Source organism: Myotis myotis, unplaced genomic scaffold, assembly GCF_014108235.1.
Source record: "Myotis myotis isolate mMyoMyo1 unplaced genomic scaffold, mMyoMyo1.p scaffold_m19_p_1, whole genome shotgun sequence".
Taxonomy (NCBI): domain Eukaryota; kingdom Metazoa; phylum Chordata; class Mammalia; order Chiroptera; family Vespertilionidae; genus Myotis; species Myotis myotis.
The window spans coordinates 43,528,615-43,555,466 of NW_023416313.1; the positions used below are offsets into that span (position 1 = coordinate 43,528,615).

Sequence of the window (26,852 nt, forward strand, 5' to 3'; positions counted from 1 at the left end):
TGCAAAATAATATTAATATGTGAATAGACTACTTAATGTTCTTGTGTTCATGTGTAATGTTTGAAACACAGTTAAGCTAATGTTTTGGTATAACTTTGCAATTAGAATAACAGATTTAAAAATATATTCATATGGCTTTATTTTTGGTTTACTTTTTATAAGTTTTTATGTTTCGCATGACATATATAAAACTCTTAACCAGGTAGTCACTTGAAAACAAATTTGGATCTGAGGAGCTAAATTGTGAAAAGTAAGGTCGTCTCAGGAGATAGTGACCCTTACATCGCAACTTCCTGCTGGAATAAGGTGGAGGAGTCCCATCTATGAGGCATATCAGCTTCAGGCCTCTGTAAAAACTACTCTCTTTTTTTCTTCTTTCCTGTTTTAAAAAACTTCCGGCAACAAAACAGAACACATTTTGCGATGACAAATGTAGCAGTTGCCACACACGCCAGCAGGAACCCAATCACATCCAAAGAGTGGTACTGGAACCAGGTGAGGTCAAGGGCGGCTGGCCGAAGATGTTTGGCTCCTTTGTGGCGCATGACAAACTCGATCCAGAAGACCGCTCGATCTAGAGGCTTCACTGGTTGGTCATGATGAATTCTTGATAATTTCATAGCATTCTCCTTATATCTGAAGGAGAAACACAAAGATATCAACATTGAAAGAAAGTTAATTTGCGTAAGCCAATCATTCCCAATGAAAGTTGTGGGTTTTTTTAAAATTAAAAAATATTTTTATTAACAGACTAGCATGGCTAATTGGTTGAGCCTAGACCCATGAACCAGGAGGTCACTATTGGATTCTGTGTCAGGGCACATGCCCAGGTTGCTGGCTTGATCCCCAATGTGGGGTGTGCAAGAGGCAGCTGATCAATGATTCTCTCTCAATATTGATGTTTCTATCTATCTCTCCCTCTCCCTTCCTTTCTGAAATCAGTAAAAATATATTTAAACAATATACACAAAAACATATATCGTATGATTCTGTTATTATGAAATATCCAGAAGGACTAATCTATAGAGACAGAAAGTTGATCAATGGTTTTTTGGGTGAGGGAGCTGGGAAGTGACTTCTAAGGCATATGGTATGTCTTTTTGGGATGACAAAAATGCCCTAAGTTTATATTGTGATAGTTTCATAGATTTGTAAGCAAACTATGTATATTAGAATTATATAATTTTAATTATGAATTTTATGGTATGTAAATACTATTTCATAAAATCTATTTAAATGATTATAATAAAATAAATTTTTGAATGTAAAAATATTTATAGTTTCAGAATTTTAGATATTGAATTTAAGTAAAGAATTTATGCTTTTTCTTCTAGTTTATCACTCTTCCTTTTATGTATTTTATCATATTTTAAAAATGTGTCCTTATAATTATTACATAACTTTATAATATTGGAGGAGAAAATTGTTGCACTAGATGGCTCCCCTTTAAATACATGGGGTTAAAATGCAACTTTGAAGTAAATGTGTGGTTGAAAATAAAAGTAGATTAAGATGGGTTAACTCATGTTAATAATGTCAAAATTAGCCTCTTAAAAATGGGATGAAACTAAGATACACTATTGACAAAATAATCTATGTATAAATACTATCTATGAAAAATATGTGATACTTACGAAGGGTCATTAATGACAGTCTTCAATGCATTAAGCAAATCTGTACTTGAAATAGTGTTGAAGTCCAATCTGACAGCTGCTCCCTTGGTCTTCATGTGAATAATGTTATCAGGTTGATCCGCAAACATAGGAAGGCCCACCATAGGGATCCCATGGTAGATCGCCTCATAGATGCCATTGGTTCCACCATGAGTTATAAAGGCTTTGGTTTTTGGATGACCTAGGATTGGGTGAATTTCAGCAAATTTTGTATTATAAATCTTGGAATAAAATGAGAGTTGGGCAATAGAGGCACAGAGACAATATATTTAGCAATAGATTGACCTACACTTCAGACTGTAGTAAAATGTCTTTCAGAACTCTTAGAAAGAGGCACCTAAGTTTGCTGGAGACACTGTGAAGGCTTACATAAAAGATAGGTGTGTTCCTTTTGACTTGAATTGAATATAAGTTGCCAGTGGACAGATGGAAAGAGAATATTCTGGATTTTAAAAAGTGTATGCTAAAAAAAAAAAGTGGTGGTGCATGTTGAAATATATTCTCTTAATAAAATAGTGAAGTCACAGAGTGTGATATGTAGATGTCAAGGCAACAGACAATGGGATGGTGGTGGCACCGGAATCAGAGGAAGGAAAAGCTACACATCATAATGAAATATGTTCTTACTTCAGAAAGAGATATTAATTTTTTCCCAATGGATAATGGAGAGTCACTGGTAATAAAAGAGGAACTGATATATTTCAGGGGCACCTGTTACTGTGGATTAAACCATTGGTGTAAAGAGAGAATTAGGAGGGAGCGTGACAATTGGGAAAGTGTTGATCTATTCTCTCTGAGAGGAATTACACATGCACTAAAGATCTTTTGTTTGTGGCCATAAGGAATGTGACTATGTAACATAAGATGTCAACTGTTACAGCTTATCCTTTTCCCCTAGGACTGGGAAAGGAATATAGGGAAGTTCATTTTTATTTTTGAGGTTTTCAGTAAGAAATGTCCAATACATTTCTATCCTAGTGAACTGTTTATCAATCTGGTTGACTTGATTCTGATTTCAGGGTTTTCCAGAATCTTACCAAGAAGGTCATTCTGGGGGATCCATTTATAGAGCCGGGTGTTTGGCCCTAAGGTATCTGGTTTTTTGCCATCATATCTCCATATAACCTGTTAGGGTAAAGAAGGGAATGTATTACTTGTGTCAAACTGCAGAGTTATATCATGTTAGAATTCTAAATAGTTTAAGAGACATCTAGTTAAATCTCTGACATATTACAGGTAAGGGAATGAGGACAAGACATGTTGATAATGAGAACCAATAAAACACTGCTGTAAGAGGCATAGGTACTCGTATTGTGTGTTACTTATTTTTATATTCAGTCAGGTATGAGTGCAATCACGGTGTTTCACACTTTGTGGTTAGACAAATGAGATTATCAATGTCCAATTCAAGCATATAAAAATTTTTAGGTAGTCATATAGTGTAAAACAGCAAATTAATAGTCTATATATTCATTTTAATTATTTATTATTCTAGCTCTCATCTTCTTGATTTAATGTTAACCTGTTTTTTTTTTTTTAATAACAAGGAAGTGGTTTATTTATATTCACTAATATACATTAGTAGTGTGTATAGTGCTCTAGGAATCCTGCAAGGAAATGAAGCAAATGACAGGATAGGATTTGGTGATATCTGTTCCTGCCCTATAATACTATTATCAAACCAAACTTCACACTGTACTTTTTTTTTTTTTTTTTTTTTTTTTTTTTTTTTTTTTTTTTTTTTATTGCTTAAAGTATTACAAAGGGTATTACATATGTGTCCATTTTATCCCCCCGCCCTAGACAGTCCCCTAGCCTCCCCTATCCCCCAATGTCTTATGTCCACTGGTTATGCTTCTATGCATGCATACAAGTCCTTTAGTTGATCTCTTACCCCCCTACCTCCTGCCCCGCAACCCTCCCCGGCCTTCCTGCTGCAGTTTGACAATCTGTTTGAGGCAGCTCTGCCTCTGTATCTATTATTGTTCAAAAGTTTATAATGGTCTCTATTATCCATGAATGAGTGAGATCATGTGGTATTTTTCCTTCATTGACTGGCTTATTTCACTTAGCATAATGCTCTCCAGTTCCATCCATGACGTTGCAAATGGTAAGAGTTCCTTCCTTTTTAGAGCAGCATAGTATTCCATCGTGTAGATGTACCACAGTTTTCTAATCCATTCATCTACTGATGGGCACTTAGGCTGTTTCCAGATCTTAGCTATGGTGAATTGTGCTGCTATGAACATAGGGGTGCATATATCCTTTCTGATTGGTGTTTCTGGTTTCTTGGGATATATTCCTAGAAGTGGGATCACAGGGTCAAATGGGAGTTCCATTTTCAGTTTTTTAAGGAAACTCCATACTGTCTTCCATAGTGGCTGCACCAGTCTGCATTCCCACCAGCAGTGCACAAGTGTTCCTTTTTCTCCACATCCTCTCCAGCACTTGTCGTTTGTTGATTTGTTGATGATAGCCAGTCTGACAGGTGTGAGATGGTACCTCATTGTTGTTTTGATTTGCATCTCTCGGATGATTAGTGACTTTGAGCATGTTTTCATATGTCTCTTGGCTTTCTGAATGTCCTCTTTTGAAAGGTGTCTATTTAGGTCCTTTGCCCATTTTTTGATTGGATTGTTTATCTTCCTTTTGTTAAGTTGTATGAGTTCCCTATAAATTTTGGAGATTAGGCCCTTATCGGATATGACATTGGCAAATATGTTTTCCCACACAGTGGGTTTTCTCGTTGTTTTGTTGATGGTTTCTTTTGCTGTGCAGAAGCTTTTTATTTTGATGTAGTCCCATTTGTTCATTTTCTCTTTAGTTTCAAGTGCCCTAGGAGCTGTATCAGTGAAGAAATTGCTTCGGCATATGTCTGAGATTTTGTTGCCTTTGGATTCTTCTAGAATTTTTATAGTTTCCTGTCGTACATTTAAGTCCTTTATCCATTTTGAGTTTATTCTTGTGTATGGTGTAAGTTGGTGGTCTAGTTTCATTTTCTTGCATATATCTGTCCAATTTTCCCAGCACCATTTATTGAAGAGACTATCTTGGCTCCATTGTATGTTCTTGCCTCCTTTGTCAAATATTAATTGAGCATATTGGTTCGGGCCGATTTCTGGGCTCTCTATTCTATTCCATTGATCTATATGCCTATTCTTGTGCCAGTACCAGGCAGTTTTGAGAACAGTGGCTTTGTAATACATCTTGATATCTGGTATTGAGATCCCACCTACTTTGGTCTTTTTCAGGATTGCTGCAGCTATTCGAGGTCTTTTTTTATTCCAGATGAATTTTTGGAGAGTTCGTTCTAGATCTCTGAAGTATGCCGTTGGTATTTTAATGGGAAGTGCGTTGAATTTATAGATTGCTTTGGGTAGTATGGACATTTTAATGATGTTGATTCTACCAATCCATGAACACGGTATGTTCTTCCATCTGTTTATGTCTTCCTCTATATCTTTTTTCAACGTCCTGTAGTTTTCTGAGTAGAGGTCTTTTACCTCTTTAGTTAAGTTTATTCCTAGGTAGCTTAATTTTTTTGGTGCGATGGTAAACGGGATTGTTTTTATAATCTCTCTTTCTGAAAGCTCACTATTGGTGTATAGAAATGCCTCGGATTTCTTGGGGTTAATTTTGTATCCTGCTACATTGCCAAATTCATGTATTAAGTCCAGTAGCTTTTTGATGGAGTCTCTAGGGTTTTGTATGTATAATATCATGTCGTCTGCAAATAAGGACAGTTTTACTTCCTCTTTTCCAATTTGGATGCCTTTTATTTCTTCTTCTTGCCGAATTGCAATGGCTAACACTTCCAGTACTATGTTGAACAGGAGTGGTGAGAGGGGGCATCCCTGTCTTGTTCCTGTTCTTAGGGGAAATGGTGTTAGTTTTTGTCCATTGAGTATGATGCTGGCTGTGGGCCTGTCATATATGGCTTTTATTATGTTGAGGTATGATCCTTCTACTCCCACCTTGCTGAGAGTTTTTATCAAAAATGGGTGTTGAATTTTGTCAAATGCTTTTTCTGCATCAATTGATATGACCATGTGGTTTTTTTCTTTCAATTTGTTTATGTGATGTATCACGTTTATTGATTTGCGGATATTGTACCATCCTTGCATCCCTGGGATAAATCCTACTTGGTCATGGTGTATGATCTTTCTGATGTACTGCTGGATCCGATTTGCTAAGATTTTGTTGAGGATTTTGGCATCTATGTTCATGAGGGATATTGGCCTGTAATTCTCTTTCATTGTGTTGTCTTTACCTGGTTTTGGTATTAGGGTGATGCTGGCTTCATAGAATGAGCTTGGAAGTGTTCCTTCCTCTTGAATTTTTTGTAGTAGTCTGAGGAGGATAGGTTTTAGTTCTTCCTTGAATGTTTGGTAAAACTCCCCTGTGAAGCCGTCTGGTCCTGGGCTTTTGTTTGCTGGAAGCTTTTTGATGACTGCTTCAATTTCTTCCATAGTTATTGGCCTGTTGAGATTTTTAGATTCTTCCTGATTGAGTTTTGGAATGTTGTATTTTTCTAGGAATTTGTCCATTTCCTCCAGGTTGTCTAGTTTGTTGGAGTAGAGCTGTCCATAGTATTTTTTAACAATCATTTGTATTTCTGTGGGGTCTGTTGTTATTTCGCCTCTATCGTTTCTGATTTTGTTTATTTGGGTCCTCTCTCTTTGCTTCTTGGTGAGTCTGGCTAGAGGTTTGTCAATCTTGTTTATCCTTTCAAAGAACCAGCTCTTGGTTTCATTGATTTTCTGTATTGTTTTTTTGGTCTCTATGTCATTTATTTCTGCTCTAATCTTTATTATCTCCTTCCTTCTGCTCACTCTGGGGTTTTCTTGTTGCTCTCTTTCTAATTCTTTGAGTTGTAGAGTTAGATGATTTACTACCATTTTTTCTTGTTTGTTGAGATAGGCCTGTAGAGCTATAAACTTCCCTCTCAGGATTGCTTTCATTGTGTCCCATAGGTTTTGGATTGTTGTGTTTTCATTGTCATTAGTTTCCAGGATGTTTCGAATTTCTTCTTTGATTTCATTGGTAACCCAATCAATATTTAATAGCATGCTATTCAGCTTCCAGGTGTTTGAGTATTTTGGGTTGTTTTTATTGTAGTTTATTTCTAATATTATGCCATCGTGGTCTGCGAAGACGCTTTTTATGATTTCAATTTTCTTGAATTTGGGGATACTTTGCTTGTGACCCAATATGTGGTCTATTTTTGAATATGTCCTATGAGCATTTGAGTAGAATGTATATTCCCTGGCTTTCGGGTGAAGTGTTCTGAAGATGTCTATTAAGTCCATCTGATCTAGTGAGTCATTTAGGATTGCTGTATCTTTGCTGATTATTTGTCTAGAGGACTTATCCAGTGCTGTCAGTGGTGTATTAAAGTCCCCTACTATGATTGTATTGTTGTCGATGTCTCCTTTGATATCTTCCAGGAGTTTTTTTATGAATTTGGGTGCTCCTGCATTGGGTGCATATATGTTTACCAGGATTATATCTTCTTGTTGTATTGATCCCTTTAGTATTATGAAGTGGCCTTCCTTATCTCTTGTTATGGCCTTCACTTTGAGGTCTATTTTGTCCGATATAAGTATTGCTACCCCAGCTTTCTTTTCCTTTCCATTTGCCTGAAAGATATTTTTCCATCCTTTCACTTTCAGTCTGTGTGAGTCCCTTCTAATGAGGTGGGTTTCTTGTAGACAGCAGATGTATGGGTCATGTTTTTTTATCCATTCAGCCACTCGATGTCTTTTGTTTGGAGCATTTAGTCCGTTTACGTTTAAAGTTATTATTGAAAGGTACTTGTTTGTAGGCATTTCTGTTTTTGTGTGGCTGTTTTCTTTCTGAGCTTTTTATTTCTTATTTTTATACCAGTCCCTTTAGCATTCCTTGCATTGCTGGCTTGGTGGTGATAAACTCCCTTAGCCTTTTTTTGTCTGTGAAGCTTCTTATTTCCCCTTCAAGTTTGAATGATAGCCTTGCTGGATAGAGTATTCTTGGATTCAGTCCTTTGCTTTGCATCACTTTGTAAATTTCCGTCCATTCTTTTCTGGCCTGATGTGTTTCTGTTGAGAAATCATTTGACAATCTAATGGGAGATCCCTTGTATGCAACTTTCCGTCTCTCTCTTGCAGCCTGTAAGATTCTCTCTTTGTCCTGAACATTTGCCATGGTAATTATGATGTGTCTTGGTGTGGGTCTTTTTGGGTTCACCTTGTTTGGGACTCTCTGGGCTTGTGTGACTTTTTCTTCCCCACCTCAGGGAAGTTTTCTGATATTATTTCTTCTAATAGGTTTTCTAATCCTTGTTCATCCTTCTGTTGTTCTGGTACCCCTATTATTCGTATGTTGTTTCGTTTCATGTTGTCCCAAAGCTCCCTTAGGCTCTCCTCCTGTCTTTTCATTTTTTTCTCCAATTGCAGTACGTTTTGGGTGTGTTTTGCTTCCTTGTCTTCTAAATCACTAATTCGGTCCTCCGCTTCTCCTAGTCTACTGTTGATACTTTCAATGGAGTTTTTCATTGCAGCTATATCACTCTTCATATCTTCTTGGGTCTTACTTAAGTTGTTGATTTTTTCATCTGTTTCTTCTAGCTTCTTCCATATGTTATCGATTTTTTCATCTGTTTCTTCTAGCTTCTTCCATATGTTATCGATTTTTTCATCTGTTTCTTCTTGCTTCTTGCTGAGGTTGTCGATTTTTTCCTCCATCCGGTTTATGCACTCTAGGACCCTTATTCTGAATTCTTTTTCTGTCATGTTGCATGCCTCTGTATTACTTAGCTGCTTTTCTGGAGAGTCCTCCTTCTCTTTCCTTTGGGGGTTTCTTTGTCTACCCATGTTTGATCTCACTGACATATCTAGACGTTGAGTCGTTCAGTGGCTGCTCCCTTGGTGGCAGTGACTCCTTGGTCTGCGGATCCTCTTCGGGCGGTTGCGGTAGCAGCTGCTCTTCAGTTGGCAGCAACTCCTCTGGTGGGTGCTGTTCACAGCTGTGGTGGCTCTTCTGGCTGGTGGGACGAGGTTTCACGTACAGCTGCTTTTCCTCAGCAGAGGGTGTGGTGCTCAGGAGGTTGCTGTTGCTTGGATCTGCTGTGTTGATTTAAAGGCACAAAATACAACACAACAAGGCACCACGTACCAGGCACTATACACAAATATATTCACGATATTAATAATCCCAAATAAAGGTGACCACCTGAATTAAGAGAATTAGGGGATAAGGAAGAAGGAAGAGAAAAAGAGAAAAGAGAAAAAAGAAAAGAAAATTAGGGACCAAAAAAAGGAGTGCAAAAATGAAAGTGGGAAAAAGGAGGGGGGAAAGTAAAAGCGAGAAAAGAAAGGAAAAGAAAAAAAAAGAGCGAAAAGAGAGAATGAAGTGGAAGAGGGGAAGAGACTTTTTATATGAGGAGAATGCTCCTATAGAACAGCCATTAATCCCAACAAATTCCAGCAACAGCTCCCTGGAGATAAATGCAAACTAGAAACAACCAATAATATAACGATGAAAATAGAATGGAGAACACTAATCCCAAAATAAAATAAAGAGAAAATAAAATGGCACTTTAAAAAAAATGGTAAAATGGTAGCAGTAATAATACTGGTTAAAAATAAGAAGGTAGTAATTAAAAGGGTAAAGTCAGGTGATGGAAAAAAGAAGAAAAAAAAAAAGAAGAAGAGGAAAAGAAAAAAAAAAAGAAAAAAAAAAGAAAAAAATTGGTTTCTTAGTTAAAAGGTGAAAAAAGAAAGAAAAAAAATATTGCAGTAGTGAAGGTCCTTCGGTTCTTCTATTCTTCAGTGTGGCTCGCCTTAGACCTGCCAGGTATTCAGGAGAGTGTTGAGTTTCCCTGCGATACACTGTTCCTCTGTGTTGTAAACCACAGTCCTTATTTTAAAGCAAGCCGCATTTGTTTCCCAGACTGCCTTATTTTGTATTTAGCAAAGAGTCAGTTTGTGGGTCAGCCTCTGGGTGGCAGTGTTCTGGGGTTGGCCTCTGAGGCTACAGGGCCTCTCTGTCCAGTGGAAGTTCACTGCCCAGAGCTGGCTGCGTAAGAGTTCACACACTGTACTTTTGAAATATACTTTTTTTGTGACCAGAATATTAATGCCAAAGTTATTGTCCATAAAAAATACCCTCTGTACTACTTTAGCACCTGACATGTGTATTTTGTTTTTCAAATTGGTATCTAAGATCATTGAAGCTATCCTAATACTCTAACTTTCATGTAGAAATTTCTTAATCAGACCCTTTACAGTTTAACACACTCATTAGTTTCCTGCTCTAAGATAGTTTATCTAACCTTTTGAGGAACCTGGGCAAGGGCTGATGCAATCACATTGGCTCTTTCTTCTGTCATGTTAGTCACCTTCGATCCCAGGGAAAACACCACAATACCATTTTCTCCAGAGCTCTGGACAAACTCTTCCATTTCCTGTGAAGGAAGAATTTTTTCCATTACAAAAGACAATAGCATAGTGAACACTATTGAAGGGATTGCTACAAATGGCCAAAGGGAAAATTAAGTATCATAAGGAATTATTAGTGTAGTTCTTGTTATTTTAAATTGTGTTAAAATACACATAATATACTTACCATCTTAACCATTTCTAAGTGTACAGTGCAGTAGTATATATATTCTTATTGTTGTATAATTCATCTCCAGAACTTTTTCATCTTGTAAATTTTTACTGTATATTTCTTAAACTAATTCTCCACTTCCCATTTTAAAGTCCCTGACAATTATCATTCTTCTTTCTGTTTCTATGAATTTGACTAGTCTACATCCCTTATGTAAGTGGAATCATGCAGTATTTGTGTTTTTGTCTGTGGCCTATTTCACTTAGCAAAATGTCCTTAAGATTCATCCATGTTATAGCAGGTGTTAGAATTTCCTTCAATTTTAAGGCTTGGTAATGTTCATCTACAGATACCCTGAGCCACCAGAAAGACAAGTAGGTCCTAGAGCAAATTAATCCTGAAATATTGCAGGAGGTAAAAATCACTAAACTGATACTTTCATTTTTCAGGGACATCATGAGAAGGCAGGATTCATTGAAAAAGATAATGCTGGGAAAAATAGAAGGTAGGAGGAAAGAGGATGATCAAATATGAGATGGATTGACTCCATAAAAGAAGCCATAGGCATGAGTCTAAAAGAGTTGAGAGGGCTGTTAAAACTAGGATTTTGTGGTCATCACTCATTCATAAGGTCCTCAGGAGTTGGAGTTGATTCACAGCACATAACACAGAATACACTATTGTGTGTATTGATTGTTTATTGATTTATCTATCAACTAGAGGCCCGGTGGATGACATGCGTGCAGAGGTAGGGTCCCTCGGCCTGGCAGGCCATCAGGGCCCATCAGGGCCTTTCAGCTGCTGGCCAGGGCCTTCCTTCATTCTGTGTCACCTCCCTGTGGTCAGTGCACATCATAGCGAATGATCAAACTCTGGGTCAAACTCCTGAGGGGACACTTTGCATATTAGACTTTTATATATATAGATGGCCCTTGGGTTGATTTTATCTTTTGACTCTTGTGAATAGTGTTATGAATATGATTCTAATGTCACTGTTTTGGAATATATCCAGAAGTTCTATTGCTGGATCAAATGATAATTGTTTTTAATTTTAAGGAACCTCCATTCTCTTTTTATCAGTGGCTGTTTTGAAGAGACCTAATTCCTCAGTTCTTTGGAGTATACAATTGATGAGCTTGAATTCCCTTATTATATACTAGAGGCCTGGTGCATGAAATTCATGCACTGGGGGATGAGGTTCCCTCAGCCAAGCCTGCCCCTCAGTCCGGGAGCCATCAGTGGATGTCCTACTGATGGCCCCAGTCTGGCAGCAGAGGCTCGGAGCAGGTGTCCCGTGTGTGTGTGTATGTGTGTGTGTGTGTGTGTGTGTGTGTGTGTGTCTGCTGGGGCCTGCCCCAAGCCATGCCACGTAGGCTCCGAGCAGTTGCCATGTGTGTGTCCCCACTGGTGGTCTGCTCCCAGCCACATTGGAGGCCCAGAGTAGGTGCGCTGTGTGTGTGTGTGTGTGTGTGTGTGTGTGTGTGTGTGTGTGTGTCTGCTGGGGGCCTGCCCCCAGCCACATCCTGGAGGCTTGGAGCAGGCGCCCCTCTTTGTTGCTCTCTCAGGCTCCTGGACTCCACTGCATGTTGTACTCTCCCTTGAGCTGTGGCCAGGGTGGGGCACCCTTTCCTGCTGTGGGATCACGGGGGTGACCCAGGGACAGGTGCACATGGGGGCTGGCTGCAGGCCACCCTTTCCTGCTCTGGGATCGCAGTGGTGACCCAGGGGCAGGTACACATGGGGGCTGGCTAGAGGCTGCCCTTTCCTGCTCTGTGATCGCTGTGGTGATCCCACGGGCAGGCGCACATGGGGGCTGGCTAGAGGCCGCCCTTTCCTGCTGTGGGATCTCTGGTTGCTGATCCAGGGCAGGGGCGGGAGGGAAGAGGCGGGCTCCCGCCTCATCCCTGCCCCCCTTCGGCTTCTCCGATCACCGGTAGGGGGGTGGGCAAAGGCGGCCCGGTTCTCCGATTCAGGACCAAGGGCAGTGCCTCATGGCTCTTGCCTGCCGCCTGTGTTTCCAATCACCGTCCTTCCCCTATGGCCTCCCATCATTGTGCCTATGTATGCAAATTAACCACCATCTTTGTTGGCAGTTAACTGCCATCTTTCTTGGCAGTTAATTTGCATATCACCTTGATTAGCCAATGGGAAGCGTAGCGGAGGTACGGTTAATTACCCTTTTTGTCTTTTATTAGATAGGATTCTTGTGCAAGTGTGTGTATGTGTGTGTATAAGGAAGAAATGAAATAGAGCCAGTACACAGTACTATAGAGGAAATGCTTTTAGAGACTCTTTTAGAGACTCTTCATTTATAATGTTATTAATTAATATATATTCTTGTAATGAGGCTACACAACAGGATCTTAACTCACCTTTATTTCTTTATTGTAGTTCTACTAAATTACTTGCATTTATGCTTGTCAGGTTTTCTGGAGAATTATTGTAGTATATTCATTAGTATTTTATTTCTTTGACTTTGATTACTAAGAAAAAGTTCATTATGATTAGAATGACTCTATATCTTTTTTATCATCTCTATAATTTATATCTCATCTTAACTTTTGTCAGATTCTCCCAAACTTTCCCCCCAACTCATTAAAATAATTTATTGAAGTATAGTTGGCATACTATATTTTATTTGTGTCAGGTGTGCAATGTAGTAATGTGACATTTATATACTTTACTATGTGGTAAGTCTAGTAACCATCTCACTGCACAAAGTTATGTTGTTATTGACAATATTCCTTATGCTGTACATGAAATTCCTGTGGTTCATTTTTTTTATTACTAGAAGTTTGTACCTTTTATTCTTCTTTCCCTTCTCCCCCATTCCCAACTCCCTCCCCCTCTGGCAATCATCTATATATACAAAAGGCTAATATGCTAAGTGTCCAACTGTCCAGGTAATGAGGTCATGTAGTAATGCCCAGCTTCCTCTCCCTAGCGACTAGCCTCCTTGTTGTTGCTTCTACCCAGAAACACGACTTGCTTTATAGCCAGATGCAAACATTTTACACTTTAACCAAATGTCTCTGAAGTGTTTTCCCAATCTCATTTGATCTTCACAGAAGTCCTGGAGTAGGTAGATAGGAGACTCGGTGGAATTCTATTTTCTTTTCATTAGCCAGAAAACAGAGATTTAGAAAGCTTAGAAACTTGACCCAACTGAAAAGAAGTAAGAAATGGTGAAACTTGAAAATAACTTCAGGTTTTCTCATTTCACAGAATATAGTCAGACACTGCTACAGTTAAATATTTTACCCTTTGTTCTCCCTGCGTGATCTACAATAATAATCTTTTAGTTGATATTTATGGCTGTGTTGCTGACAATTACTTGAAAAAGAAGTTAGGTTCTTCATTGGGCTAGAAAAAGTTTAGCTACATCAGAAGGCAGGTCTAATTAAACAAGTTTATTCTCTCTTTATAAAAGGTTAAGTTCCAGAAATCGGCCCGAACCAATATGCTCAATTAATATTTGACAAAGGAGGCAAGAACATACAATGGAGCCAAGATAGTCTCTTCAATAAATGGTGTTGGGAAAATTGGACAGATATATGCAATAAAATGAAACAAGACCACCAACTTACACCATACACAAAAATAAACTCAAAATGGATAAAGGACTTAAATGTACGACAGGAAACCATAAAAATTCTAGAAGAATCCAAAGGCAACAAAATCTCAGACATATGCCGAAGCAATTTCTTCACTGATACAGCTCCTAGGGCACTTGAAACGAAAGAGAAAATGAACAAATGGGACTACATCAAAATAAAAAGCTTCTGCACAGCAAAAGAAACCATGAACAAAACAACGAGAAAACCCACTGTGTGGGAAAACATATTTGCCAATGTCATATCTGATAAGGGCCTAATCTCCAAAATTTATAGGGAACTCATACAACTTAACAAAAGGAAGATAAACAATCCAATCAAAAAATGGGGAGGAGAACCAAGATGGCGGCATAGGTTAACGCCAGAGTTTGCTGCTTTGAACAACTACTTCAAAAGTGAAACCAAAAAACGGAAGGGACATCACCCAGAACCACAGGAACGCTGGCTGAGTGGAAGTCCTACAACTAGGAGGAAAGAGAAATGCATACGGACACTCAGAGGAGGCACAGTGCTGAAGTCAAATTCTGAGGTGCGGAGTGCACGAGCGGGCTGGCGGCGGAGGGCGCGGTTGGCGTTTTCAATTGGGAGGGAGTCGCAGACTCTGAGCTCCAGATCCGGGCGAGTCTCTAGGGACCCAGACTCAAACGGGAGAAGCGAGACTGTCTGGCTTCGGTCAGAGCGAGTGCAGCTTTCTCTCCGAGCTTTGCAGCGGGTGCTGGGACTCAGAGAGGCAGAGCCCCTGGGGACAGGACTGAGAGCCGCCATAACTGCTCTCTCCGGCCCACCCTGTTGATCCTGTGCGACCCGCCCCGCCCAAGCCCTGCACACAGGCATTTGCCGGATAGCCTCAGGCAAAGGCTAGATTAGCACCTCCCTAGAGGACAGAAGTTCTCTCACTGCTGACACAGCTCATTCTCATAGCCACTTGGCCTGGAGGTCAAACCCTCCCTGGTATTAGCTACAACAAGGTTTAACTATAAGACTGCGAACAAAGACCACGAGGGGGTGCACCAAGGAAGCATAACAAAATGCGGAGACAAAAAAACAGGACAAAATTGTCAATGGAAGATATAGAGTTCAGAACCACACTTTTAAGGTCTCTCAAGAACTGTTTAGAAGCCGCCGATAAACTTAATGAGATCTACAAGAAAACTAATGAGACCCTCGATCTTATATTGGGGAACCAACTAGAAATTAAGCATACACGGACTGAAATAACGAATATTATACAGACTCCCGACAGCAGACCAGAGGAGCGCAAGAATCAAGTCAATGATTTGAAATGCGAGGAAGCAAAAAACACCCAACCGGAAAAGCAAAATGAAAAAAGAATCCAAAAATGCGAGGATAGTGTAAGGAGCCTCTGGGACAGCTTCAAGCGTACCAACATCAGAATTATAGGGGTGCCAGAAGATGAGAGAGAGCAAGATATTGAAAACCTATTTGAAGAAATAATGACAGAAAACTTCCCCCACCTGGTGAAAGAAATGGACTTACAGGTCCAAGAAGCGCGGAGAACCCCAAACAAAAGGAATCCAAAGAGGACCACACCAAGACACATCATAATTAAAATGCCAAGAGCAAAAGATAAAGAGAGAATCTTAAAAACAGCAAGAGAAAGAAACTCAGTTACCTACAAGGGAATACCCATACGACTGTCAGCTGATTTCTCAACAGAAACTTTGCAGGCCAGAAGGGAGTGGCAAGAAATATTCAAAGTGATGAATACCAAGAACCTACAACCAAGATTACTTTATCCAGCAAAGCTATCATTCAGAATTGAAGGTCAGATAAAGAGCTTCACAGATAAGGAAAAGCTAAAGGAGTTCATCACCACCAAACCAGGATTATATGAAATGCTGAAAGGTATCCTTTAAGAAGAGGAAGAGGAAGAAAAAGGTAAAGATAGAAATTATGAACAACAAATATGCATCTATCAACAAGTGAATCTAAGAATCAAGTGAATAAATAATCTGATGAACAGAATGAACTGGTGATTATAATAGAATCAGGGACATAGAAAGGGAATGGACTGACTATTCCTGGGGGGGAAAGGGATGTGGGAGATGCGGGAAGAGACTGGACAAAAATCGTGCACCTATGGATGAGGACAGTGGGTGGGGAGTGAGGGCGGAGGGTGGGGCGGGAACTGGGATGAGGGGAGTTATGGGGGGAAAAAAAAAGAGGAACAAATGTAATAATCTGAACAATAAAGATTTAAATAAAAAAAAAAATGGGCAAAGGACCTAAATAGACACCTTTCAAAAGAGGACATTCAGAAAGCCAAGAGACATATGAAAACATGCTCAAAGTCACTAATCATCCGAGAGATGCAAATCAAAACAACAATGAGGTACCATCTCACACCTGTCAGACTGGCTATCATCAACAAATCAACAAACGACAAGTGCTGGAGAGGATGTGGAGAAAAAGGAACACTTGTGCACTGCTGGTGGGAATGCAGACTGGTGCAGCCACTATGGAAGACAGTATGGAGTTTCCTTAAAAAACTGAAAATGGAACTCCCATTTGACCCTGTGATCCCACTTCTAGGAATATATCCCAAGAAACCAGAAACACCAATCAGAAAGAATATATGCACCCCTATGTTCATAGCAGCACAATTCACCATAGCTAAGATCTGGAAACAGCCTAAGTGCCCATCAGTAGATGAATGGATTAGAAAACTGTGGTACATCTACACGATGGAATACTATGCTGCTCTAAAAAGGAAGGAACTCTTACCATTTGCAACGTCATGGATGGAACTGGAGAGCATTATGCTAAGTGAAATAAGCCAGTCAATGAAGGAAAAATACCACATGATCTCACTCATTCATGGATAATAGAGACCTTTATAAACTTTTGAACAATAATAGATACAGAGGCAGAGCTGCCTCAAACAGATTGTCAAACTGCAGCAGGAAGGCCGGGGAGGGTTGCGGGGCAGGAGGTAGGGGGGTAAGAGATCAACTAAAGGACTTGTATGCATGCATATAAGCATAACCAGTGGACATAAGGCATTGGGGGATAGGGGAGGCTAGGGGACTGTCTAGGGCGGGGGGATAAAATGGACACATATGTAATACCCTTTGTAATACTTTAAGCAATAAAAAAAAATAAAAAATAAAAGGTTAAGTTGACTCATGCATGTGTGTCTGTCTGTCACTGTCGATTATGAATTTGGTTGACATTTCTAATATAGAGAAAGGGCAAATAGCGATATTAAAATATTTATTCTAATTAATCTTTTACCAATGTGCAGGAATATATACACTGGGCCACTAGTTAGTATATAATTTGTATCTATAGGTCTGCTTCTGTTTGTTTATTTATTTATTTTTAGATTATATGTATAAGTAAGATCATATAGTATTTTTCTTTTTCTGCCTGATTTACTTAACTTAACAAAATACCCTCTAAGAGGTCCTTCCATGTTGTTGCATTTAGCAAGAGGTAATCCTTTGATATTGGTGAGTAATTTTCCACGGTCTGCATAGACCTCATGGATTTTACCCATTTATCTATTGATGGACACAAAGTTTGCTTCCATATCTTGGTTATTATAGTAAATGCAGTAATGAACATGGGAGTGTATATATCTTTTCAAATTAGTGTTTTTGTTTACCTCTGATAAATACTCAGAAGTGGAATTGCTGGGTTGTATACTATTCTATTTTTAATTTTTTGAGGAACTTCCATACTGTTTTCCGTAGTGGCTCCAGCTATTTACAAACTTGCTCCATGCACAGGAGTTCCCTTTTCTCTACCTTTTTGACAACACTTTTTATTTGTTGACTGATTTCTGGATATTTATTTTGTATCCTGCTAGTTTACTTAATTCACTTATCAGTTCTAGTAGTTTTTGTGTGGAAACTTTAGCGTCCTCTATATACTAGTACAGTATCATGTAATCTGCAAACGGTGACAGTTTTACAGTGTTACTTCTTCATGTCCAGTATAAATGCCCTTTATTTCTATTTCTTCTGTGATTGCTGTAGCTAGGACTTCCAATACTATATTGAATAAAGGTGGCAATAGCGGGCATCACTGTGTGTTTGTTTGTTTCTTTTTTATCATAGAAGAAAAGCTTTTAGCTTTTCACCATTAAATATGATATTAGCTGTGGGTTTTATTGTTAAAATATGGTCTTTATTATGTTGATGTATGTTCTTTCTGTACCCACATTATTGAGAGTTTTTATCATGAGTGGATACTGGATTAGTCAAATACTTTTTTTTCTGTATCTATTGAGATGATCATATGATTTTTATCCTCGGTTTTATTGATGTTGTCTATCACATTGATTTTTTTGTGTGGATATGGAACCATCCTTGCATTCCTAGAATACATTACATTTGAGAATGATGTATAATTTTTTAACATATTGTTGAATTCAGTTTGCTAATATTTTGTGGAAAATATTCACATCTATTTTTATCAGAGATATTGGCTTGTGATTTTTTTGTATTGTCTTTGTCTGGTTTTGCTATCAGGGTACTGCTGACTGCTTTCATAGATTGAGTTTGGGAGTGTTATTTTCTTTTCAATATCTCTGGAATATTTTGAGAAGTATAGGTATTAATTGTTTGGTAGAATTAAATGTTCAGTAGAATTTATTTGTGAAATCATCTCGTCTCAAACTTTCGTTTGTTGGAAGGTTTTTTTTTTTAAATACTATTTCAATTTTCTTGCTGGTAATTGATATGTTCAGTTTTTATGCTTCTTCCTGTTTCATTCATTGAAGGTTGTATGTTTCTTGTATTGCTCTTTCTCTGGAGATTTTTCTATTCTTTCATTTGGGGCCTGTTCTTTTGTCTCCTTATATTTGCTGGCTCTTTGTTTCTGTGTATTAGATCAATTTGCTTTGACTCCGAGTCTTCTGTATTCCCTCATTTGTTTTACTTTCTTTGTTTATTTCTAAGAATTAGATGAAACAGCCACCTCTCCTGAACTTGATGGAGTGGCTTTGTGTTGCAATGATCTTTGTGTAGTCTGTGTGTGCTGGGTGGCTTCGGCAGCCTGGCTGGAACTGAAGTGGTTGTATGAGGTACCAGGGGTTCGCTGGCATGCAGGCTAGCCACAGTTGAGGCAAACATGATCAATTTTCTCAGAATGCCCAGCTCTGGGGGCACCCTGGTAGGCTGGATGGTTTGGTTTGGAGCAGCTAGTGGCATATGGCTGCAGCATTGCCACGGTAGTTTGTCTGTCTGAGCCTGGGGTGGGGGTGGGGTGAGTGGCCTTGGGCATGCTATGGTGGCCTTGCAGGTGAGCTACAGCACTTGAATTGAATTCTTGCCCATGCTATCAGTGGAAGAGAATGTAACATTGGCACTCACAGCTACCTCCAATCCCAAAGAGTTTCCACAGAGCCTGGAGAGTTCTCGCAGTTTCTCAACCTTCTCTACACAGTCTCTCTCTCACAGTCTCTCTCTCATTTTTTGTGCAGAAGCTGTTCAGTCAACCCTCAGATGTTTTTTTAGGAGGAAATGTTCTTCATGTAGGTGTACATTCTGAGTTTTCATGGGAAGGTTCAGTTCAGGGTCTTCCTAATCTGGAACCTTGGACCTCTCTCCCTAAATCACTTCTTACAGGTTGGAGGATTGCTATAATTCATGAATCTGGTATTATTGTCCAGAATATCCATGAAATAGCCTTAAGATTCCTATTTATAACCCAGAATTATCCTTTTATAGTTATTTATCTGAGTGTCCATATTTCTGACATGTATGTGTATGACACCTTTTGCTCTGAAATCATATTGTACGTTCCAGTAGAATATGCTATGTGTAACTGGCTGTGAGGAGCCCTCATCATCACCTCGCTGACTCTCCCAGGGAGCACCTGCCCCACAGTGGGAGAGGTACAACTGGGCTCTCTGCAGCAAAGATCTGGTCACCCTCTTGGTTAGCACAGTTTGATGTATTTAAAGTTGCTGGTGAAGTCACGTTCACCTGGAATTGTTTCAGAATTATTCTGATTGTGGTCCCTGATTTTTTATCAGTTTTCAAATTTTATTACTTTCAGTGCTAGAAAAATTCCTGATTGCTCAATGCACTTTCTAGCTCCCTACCCCCAAATGTGTAAGGAGACGACATTTTATGGATATCTGGTCCAAACTTCATACTCATCTATCCCCTCTGTCCCCCCCGCTGATTTTTCTGTTTTAAATTGTTTACTTGTTTTTTTTTCTCTGAAAAATAAATACCTAACCCTTCTAACATAAAAAAGTTTACTTTCTCATTCTAATAATTGCTTTAAGCTTTTGTTTAAAACAATTGAAATATAACATTCTGTAAGTTTGAGATGTATAGTGTGTTGAATTGATTCATTTATATTTTATAATATGACTAGGGGCCCAGCGCACAAAACTGTGCACCTTTAAAGGAACTGTGGGCCACGAGGCTGTGGTGGGCACAGGGGAGGGTCTTGGTCTATCCTTTGTGCTCTGCCCGGCCCCTCCCACCATGGCCCTAGTTCCTTGTCTGCCTGCAGCCTTGATCCCACCACCGCAGCTCCCATGTGCTGACTGTGCCAGCAGTAGGTATGAGTAAGGTTGGTATCATTAGTGGCTGCTGCTCCAATTGCCCCTCAGGGGAGGTGGAAAAGCCTTCAGTGATGATTGGGGCTGGCAGCCATCTCTTGCACCCGCTGATGGCACTGAGTTGTTGGGACCAGTGCTGGGCACCGGCAGCGGGTGCAAGTGGCAGATCCAGCTCTGGCACTGGGTGTGAGCAGCGGCTCCAGTGCTGGCCATGGATGTGAGCAGGGCCATTGCCGGCAGCGGGTGTGAGAGGTGGCTGCTGGACTGGATCGCCCCTCAGGAGCAGGGGTAGGTAGAGAAGCCCTCAGGGACAATCGGGGCCAGCAGCTGCTGCTTGCACCCACTGATGGTACTGAACGATCGGGTCTTGTGCTGGGCACCAGAAGCGGGAATGGGTGGCTGCTCTGGTGCTGGCAGCGGGTGTGAGCAGGGCCGGTGCCAGCAGCAGGTGTGAGCACCCAGTGGGACCGTGGGATGCGGGAGCAAAGAATTTTCAGTAACCACCATAGTCTCTCCCTGATGACAGTGACCGGTGCCCCTCCTTGGTCTGGTGTCCCTGCTCACTCACCAGTTCCACCATCTCACCACAGCCAACACCCGCCATATTCTGCACTCTGCCGCCTGCTGCCAACGCCTGCCATGTTTCATGCATGCCCCCTGGTGGTCAGTGCATGTCATAGTGACCGGTTGTTTGGTTGTTCTGCTGTTCGGTCTATTTGCAGATTAGGATTTTATATATATAGACTAGAGGCCCAGTGCATGAAATTTGTGCACATGGAGGGGGTCCCTCAGCCCAGCCTGCACCCTTCCAATCCTGGACCCCTTGGGGATGGCCGACTGATGGTTTAAACTGGCAGTCGGATATCCCTCTCGCAATCTGAGACCACTGGCTCCTAACCACTTGCCTGCCAGCCTGCCTGAGCACCCCTAACCACTGAGTATGCCAGCCTGATGCCCCTAACTGCTCCCTTGCCGGCCGGATCACCGCCTAACTGCTCCCCTGCCAGCTTGATTGCCCTCTAACTGCTCCCCTGCTGGCCTGATCGCCCCTAACTGCCTTTGCCTTGGCCCTGCCACTGTGGCTTTGTCTGGAAGGACGTCTGGAAGATGTTCAATCTAATTAGCATATTATTCTTTTATTAGTATAGACTAGAGGCCCGGTGTACAAAAATTTGTGCACTCAGGGGGGAGGTCCCTCAGCCCGGCCTGTGCCCTCTTGCAGTCTCGGACCCCTCAGTGGATGTCCACCTGCTGGCTTAGGCCTGCTCCCTGGGGGATTGGGCCTAAGCTGGCAATCAGACATCCCTCTGGCAGCCCGGCAGCCCTCGGGGGATGTCCACTTGCCAGTGGGGAGCTGACCTAAGCTGCAGTCAGACATCCTTAGAGCTGCTGAGGAGGCAGGAGAGGCTCCCACCACCACTGCTGTACGGGCAGCCATCAGCCTGGCTTGTAGCTGAGCAGACCTCCCCCATGTGGGAGTGCACTGACCACCAGAGGGCAGCTCCTGCATTGAGCGTCTGCCCCCTGGTGGTCAGTGTGTGTCATAGTGACCAGTCATATAGTGACCAGTCATTCCCAGTCGCTCTGCTGTTAGGGTCAGTTTGCATATTACTCTTTTACTATATAGGATAGAGGTCTGGTGCACGGATGGGGGCCGGCTGGTTTGCCCTGAAGGGTGTCCTGGATCAGGGTGGGGGTCCCGCTTGGGTGCCTGGACAGCCTGGGTGAGGGGATGACGGCTGTTTGCAACAGGTCACACCCCCTTCAGGGTGGGGATCCCTACTGGGGTGCCTGCCCAGTCTGAGTGAGGGGCTGATGGCTGTTTCAGGCTGGCCACACCCCCTTTAGGGTGGGGGTCCCCACTGGGGTGCCTGGCCAGACTGGGTGAGGGGCTGAGGGCCGTTTTCAGGCTGGCCTGCGATTGAAGCTCCCAGCCTCTCCTTTTTTTCTTTTTCTTTTTCTTCTGGGATTTATTTACCTTCTATAATTGAAACTCTGTTGCCTTCACTGGCGCTCCCAGCTCTGAGGCTGTGGCTGACTGAATTCAGGTATCTGGGGTTTGCTTAGCTTCTATAATTGAAACTTTTTTGCTTTTGGAGCTGTTGCTTTCGGAGCTTAGAGCAGGCCATGGCAGGCGGGGAACCTTGGCTTCCTCCATCACTGGGGCAAGCAAACCTCCTGCTCACTTCAGCTGTGTGGCTGCCGGCTGCCATCTTTGTTGGCAGTTAATTTGCATATCTCACAGATTAGCCAATGGGAAGAATAGCGGAGGTATGGTCAATTACCCTTTTTGCCTTTTATTAGATAGGATTACTACCTAACATTAGTGAACATCTCTATTAGGTCACACAATTATCTTTTTATGTGTGTGGTGAGAACATTTAAGATCTAGTCTCTAGAAACTTTCAAGTATATAAAGAGTATTGTTGGCTATAATCACTATAGATCCCAAACTTAATCATTGTTGAGTTGCAAATCTGTACCCTTGACCAACTTCTTCTTACCCACTAATCTTTCTTTCACCAGTCCATGGTAATCACCATTATACTTCTGTATCTAGTGGGTTTGCCATTTTTAGATTCCACATATAAGTGATATACTATATTATTTGTCTTTTTCAGTGTGCCTTATGTCACTTAACATAATACCTTTGTGGTACATCTATGTTGTCCCAAATGGTAGTATTTCCTCCTATCTTATGGTTGAATAATATTGTAGTGCGTGTGTGTGTGTGTGTGTGTATTTCACATATCTTAAGTTGTTTCCATTTATTGGCTCATGTTTATAATGGTGCAATAAACATGGGATTATGGATATATTTTTGATATCCTATTTTTCTTACTTTTATAAGTATACCCAGAAGTGGATTTGTGGGTCATACGGTGGCTCTACTTAACTTCTTAAAAAACCTCCATACTGTTTTTCATAGTGCTTGCACCAGTTTTACATTCCCACCAACAGTGCACAAGATTCTGTGTTATCTTGTAGATCACCAAGTTTCCTTAGCACAGCTATTTTGTCATTTTTATTGGGTAAATCATATATCTCCATGTCTGTATTTGTTTGCTGGAGGATTGTTGTAGAATTTGGTGACCTAATGTTTCCCTGATTTCTCATGTTCTTTGGAATTTTGCATTGCTGTTTTTGCATTTGAATTAGCAGTTACCCACTGATGTTTACTACTTTCAGGGTAGAAATACCTTTCGTCAGTACTGCTATAGATAAGGCTTTTTCAGTTCTTGTATGAATATGCCTGCTCTGTGCTTCATGCTCCCTCTTGTGGGAGAATTCTGTTTGTCCTGTTTGTCCTCCCTCCATATAAAGCACCAGGCCAGATGCTGATCACCTCCTTTTTCTTTTCCTGAAGGTGGTGCTACAGCTCAAGTTTGTGGTTCTCTCCTGTCTGCACACCCTTGCCTGTATTCTGCTCTTGCTCCCTAGCCTTTTATCAAATCTTGCTCTTGCTGCTGCCCTTCGAAGCTTCTACATGGAGCTGGCCACAGAGGGGAGGAGATTTGGGTTGGAAAGCGGGTCACTGTTGTTGCCCACATGAGAGTATGGGGGGATCTGTAAGAAAGGTTTTCTTCAGCGTTTGTGGCAGGCTTCCTGATAGAGTACAGAAGGCAGTCAGGAGGAACCCTGTCTCTTTAACATGTTCTCTACTAATATTCTTTGTCAGATCTGCTCCCTCTCACCAGTCACTGAGCTCCTAATTCAACACTCTGGATGCTGTGAGAGAGAAATGAGCTCTTTGGAAGCATCCTGCAAACCAGGGGAAGCTCCGCACCCACTCACCGGCTCTCTATCCCTGTGAGGGAAATCACGGGCACTTGGACGGGCCTTCTTTTAGCCTTACACTGAGCTCCCTTGGAAGAGGAATGATGCTGGCAAAATCAAGCTTTCCTCTCGCCCACACCAATGCGTTCAAATTCATGTAGTTTGTGCTCCAACAGAGTACTGGAACTTCTCCTTTGGAAATCTGGACTTCCACAAACGTTCTCTACTCCATAGGTGACTGCCCAAGTCAGGGCTGTATGTGCTCCTGGACTGCAGCTAAGAGGGGCTGGAACTATTCACAATATCCTGTAGGTGTCACAGCCAGTACTGGAGTCTTTCTGCCTATTACCTGATGCGTAGGTGGGCAAGACTCTTTCTAGGTCCTTTTGCATTGGCACTTTTGTTCGTGGATGGATAACAAATTTTGTTGTTGCAAGGAGAAAATAACAAGAGATATCTCATGCTCACTTACACCAGATTGCTATTGTCACTCCTGAGGTATTATGATCCACTCCCATGGGATGCTCTCTAGCATTATTGTAGTATTATGCTTTTTCTTTATTATAATACTTTTCACACCATTTTTATTACTTGCTTATATGATCTCTTTCCAAGTAAATTATCTGGTGTGCGGAGTAAAACCTGTGTCTACACTGCTGCTCTGATATGCCTCCCTTTCACCGTGCTAGTCACTTTAAAATTAGTTTTTGAATTAATGTCTGATACTTTTTTTATGTGTTGAATAATGAAGGCCTTAATTTAACTGACCCTAGTTCCAAAGTCTCTGAAGTATACTTCTTTATTTTATAATAATAGTGACATTCAAATTCTTGAAATAGTATGAGTTTCTAATTGGCAGGTCACTTTACCCAGATTCCCATATCTCTCTCCGTGTGATCAGACCTTCTGAATGAAGAACACATAATCACTCCTACTGAAAATGCAAAGTAGAACAAACATGAATAGTTTTACCTTAGGCAGAGGCTTAGCAGGTTTGCAGTGGAGGCCTCCAACAAATTGAAAATGTGGCAAGAGTGGGCGAGGGAATTCAAAATCCCAATAGGTTCGAATAAGCCATATTTCAGCTTTTTTTATTAACTCGAATAATGTAGTGGGTCTTCCTGAAGGGGGAAAAAAAGAGAAAATAAGGATATTGTAATATGAATATACCATTTTGTTTACTTAAACCCCCCCCCAAAAAAAAAACACAAACAAAACTTGGAATAATGAGCCAAAGATGTTTAAAAGATCTGTGCTTTGATAGTGGAAACAACCTATCTAATAAAGAGGTAATATACAAACTGACCATCACTCCAACACACAAGATGGCCGCCCCCATGTGGTCAAAAATGGCCAGCAGGCGAGGGCAGTTGGGGGGGGACCAGTCCTGCAGGGGAGGGCAGTTTGGGGTAATGTGGCCTGTAGGGGAAGGCAGTTGGGATTGAAACAGCCCAGCAGGGGAGGGCAGTTGGGAGGGAACCAGGCCTGTGGGAGAGGGCAGTTAGGAGCGACCAGGCTAGCAGGGGAGGGCAGTTAGGCATCAATCAGGCTGGCAGGGAAGTGGTTTGGAGCAATGAGGCAGGCGGGCAGACAAGAGGTTGGGAGCCAGCAGTCCCGGATTGTGAGAGGAATGTCCAACTGCTGGTTTAGGCCCTGTGGGATTGGAGAAGGTGCAGGCTGGGCTGAGGGACACCCTCCCTCCCCAGTGAATGAATTTTGTGCACTGGGCCTCTAGTTTTACTTATAAAAGACAAATTTGTCTCAATTAATATCTATAAAAATTCACCTTTTAGAGCACTCACAAAGATAGGATTTCATGCTACCAAGTAAGGACATGACTTACCTAGTGCTTCGCTGTAAAGTTGATCCCACTTCTCACTAAATGCTTGGAACCAGAAATCAAAATAAAGCACATACATCATATTTTTTACTCGCTCCATGAATGTCATTTGATCACTTAATTCTGATAAGACAATAGGTACGTAGGATGGAGGGAATGGAAGTCCTCCACTGTACTTTTCAATTGTATAGCCAAAAGAGAAGCGGAGACTGTACACAAAAGGTATTTTAAGTAGCTCAGCCAGCAGCTCACCACAGGGTCCAGCGGGATCTGCAAGAACGACATCAAACCTTGATTCCTGTAGTTTGGTCATAAGTTTCTTGTTCAAAACTACATCTTTACATAGTGTTTGAATACAATCAGTATATTCCCAAAAGATATCTTGCATTAGTGAAAAATAAGTCCAAAATGTATCTTTCGGCATATATGTCCATTTAGAAACCAGCTGCATGAAAACATCCTCAAAATCATCTTTTGTCAAAGATGTAGGAAAAATCTCAAATTGAATAGCAGACGGTTTATTGGGATCAACAAGAATTGAAGCTGAAGATGTCAGAACAGTCACTTCATGACCTCTCTGGACAAGTGCATCCAGGATGGTCTTCATGTTGATCCAGTGGCTGTATTCTGTGGGCCACACCAGCACCTTTCCACAACTCCCAGGGCTGAAGTGACTACTCAGCTGTAGCAGCAGCAGAACTGAAATCCACTTCATAGGCATCCTGGTGGGAACGTGCTTCTTTTCAAATGGGTGATCCCTTTTACCTTGGCTCATGCTTATGTCCAGAGGGAAATCAACCAGGAAGTTAAAAGAA

At 41.0% G+C, this 26,852-nt stretch overlaps 1 protein-coding gene across 4 annotated transcripts; it reads right to left on the reverse strand.

The window, feature by feature from the left end:
* Window positions 1-114: 114 nt before the first annotated feature.
* UGT2B4 (UDP glucuronosyltransferase family 2 member B4) lies at window positions 115-26,782 on the reverse strand. 4 transcript variants are annotated; one of them, XM_036335556.1, is made up of 6 exons: window positions 26,041-26,782; window positions 25,170-25,318; window positions 10,051-10,116; window positions 2,711-2,798; window positions 1,635-1,854; window positions 115-636 (listed from the first exon to the last, which is right to left on the reverse strand). In XM_036335556.1, the coding sequence occupies exons 1-6, from the start codon at window positions 26,756-26,758 to the stop codon at window positions 357-359; spliced, it is 1,521 nt and encodes a 506-aa protein (XP_036191449.1). In that variant the 5' UTR covers window positions 26,759-26,782; the 3' UTR covers window positions 115-356. The 4 variants fall into 4 exon arrangements, with proteins under 4 accessions (XP_036191449.1, XP_036191441.1, XP_036191456.1 ...); XM_036335548.1 differs by having other exon boundaries at window positions 9,985-10,116; window positions 26,041-26,777; XM_036335563.1 differs by lacking the exons at window positions 1,635-1,854; window positions 2,711-2,798 and having other exon boundaries at window positions 604-636; window positions 9,985-10,116.
* Window positions 26,783-26,852: the final 70 nt, after the last annotated feature.

Coding starts and splice junctions, on each gene's coding strand:
- UGT2B4 (XM_036335548.1), bottom strand. CDS start 26,758: ATGCCTATGAAGTGGATTTCAGTTCTGCTGCTGCTACAGCTGAGTAGT. Junction 25,319..26,040: donor ACTTTACAGCGAAGCACTAG/GTAAGTCATGTC, acceptor TTCCCCCTTCAG/GAAGACCCACTACATTATTC. Junction 1,855..2,710: donor CCCCCAGAATGACCTTCTTG/GTAAGATTCTGG, acceptor ACCCAATCCTAG/GTCATCCAAAAACCAAAGCC.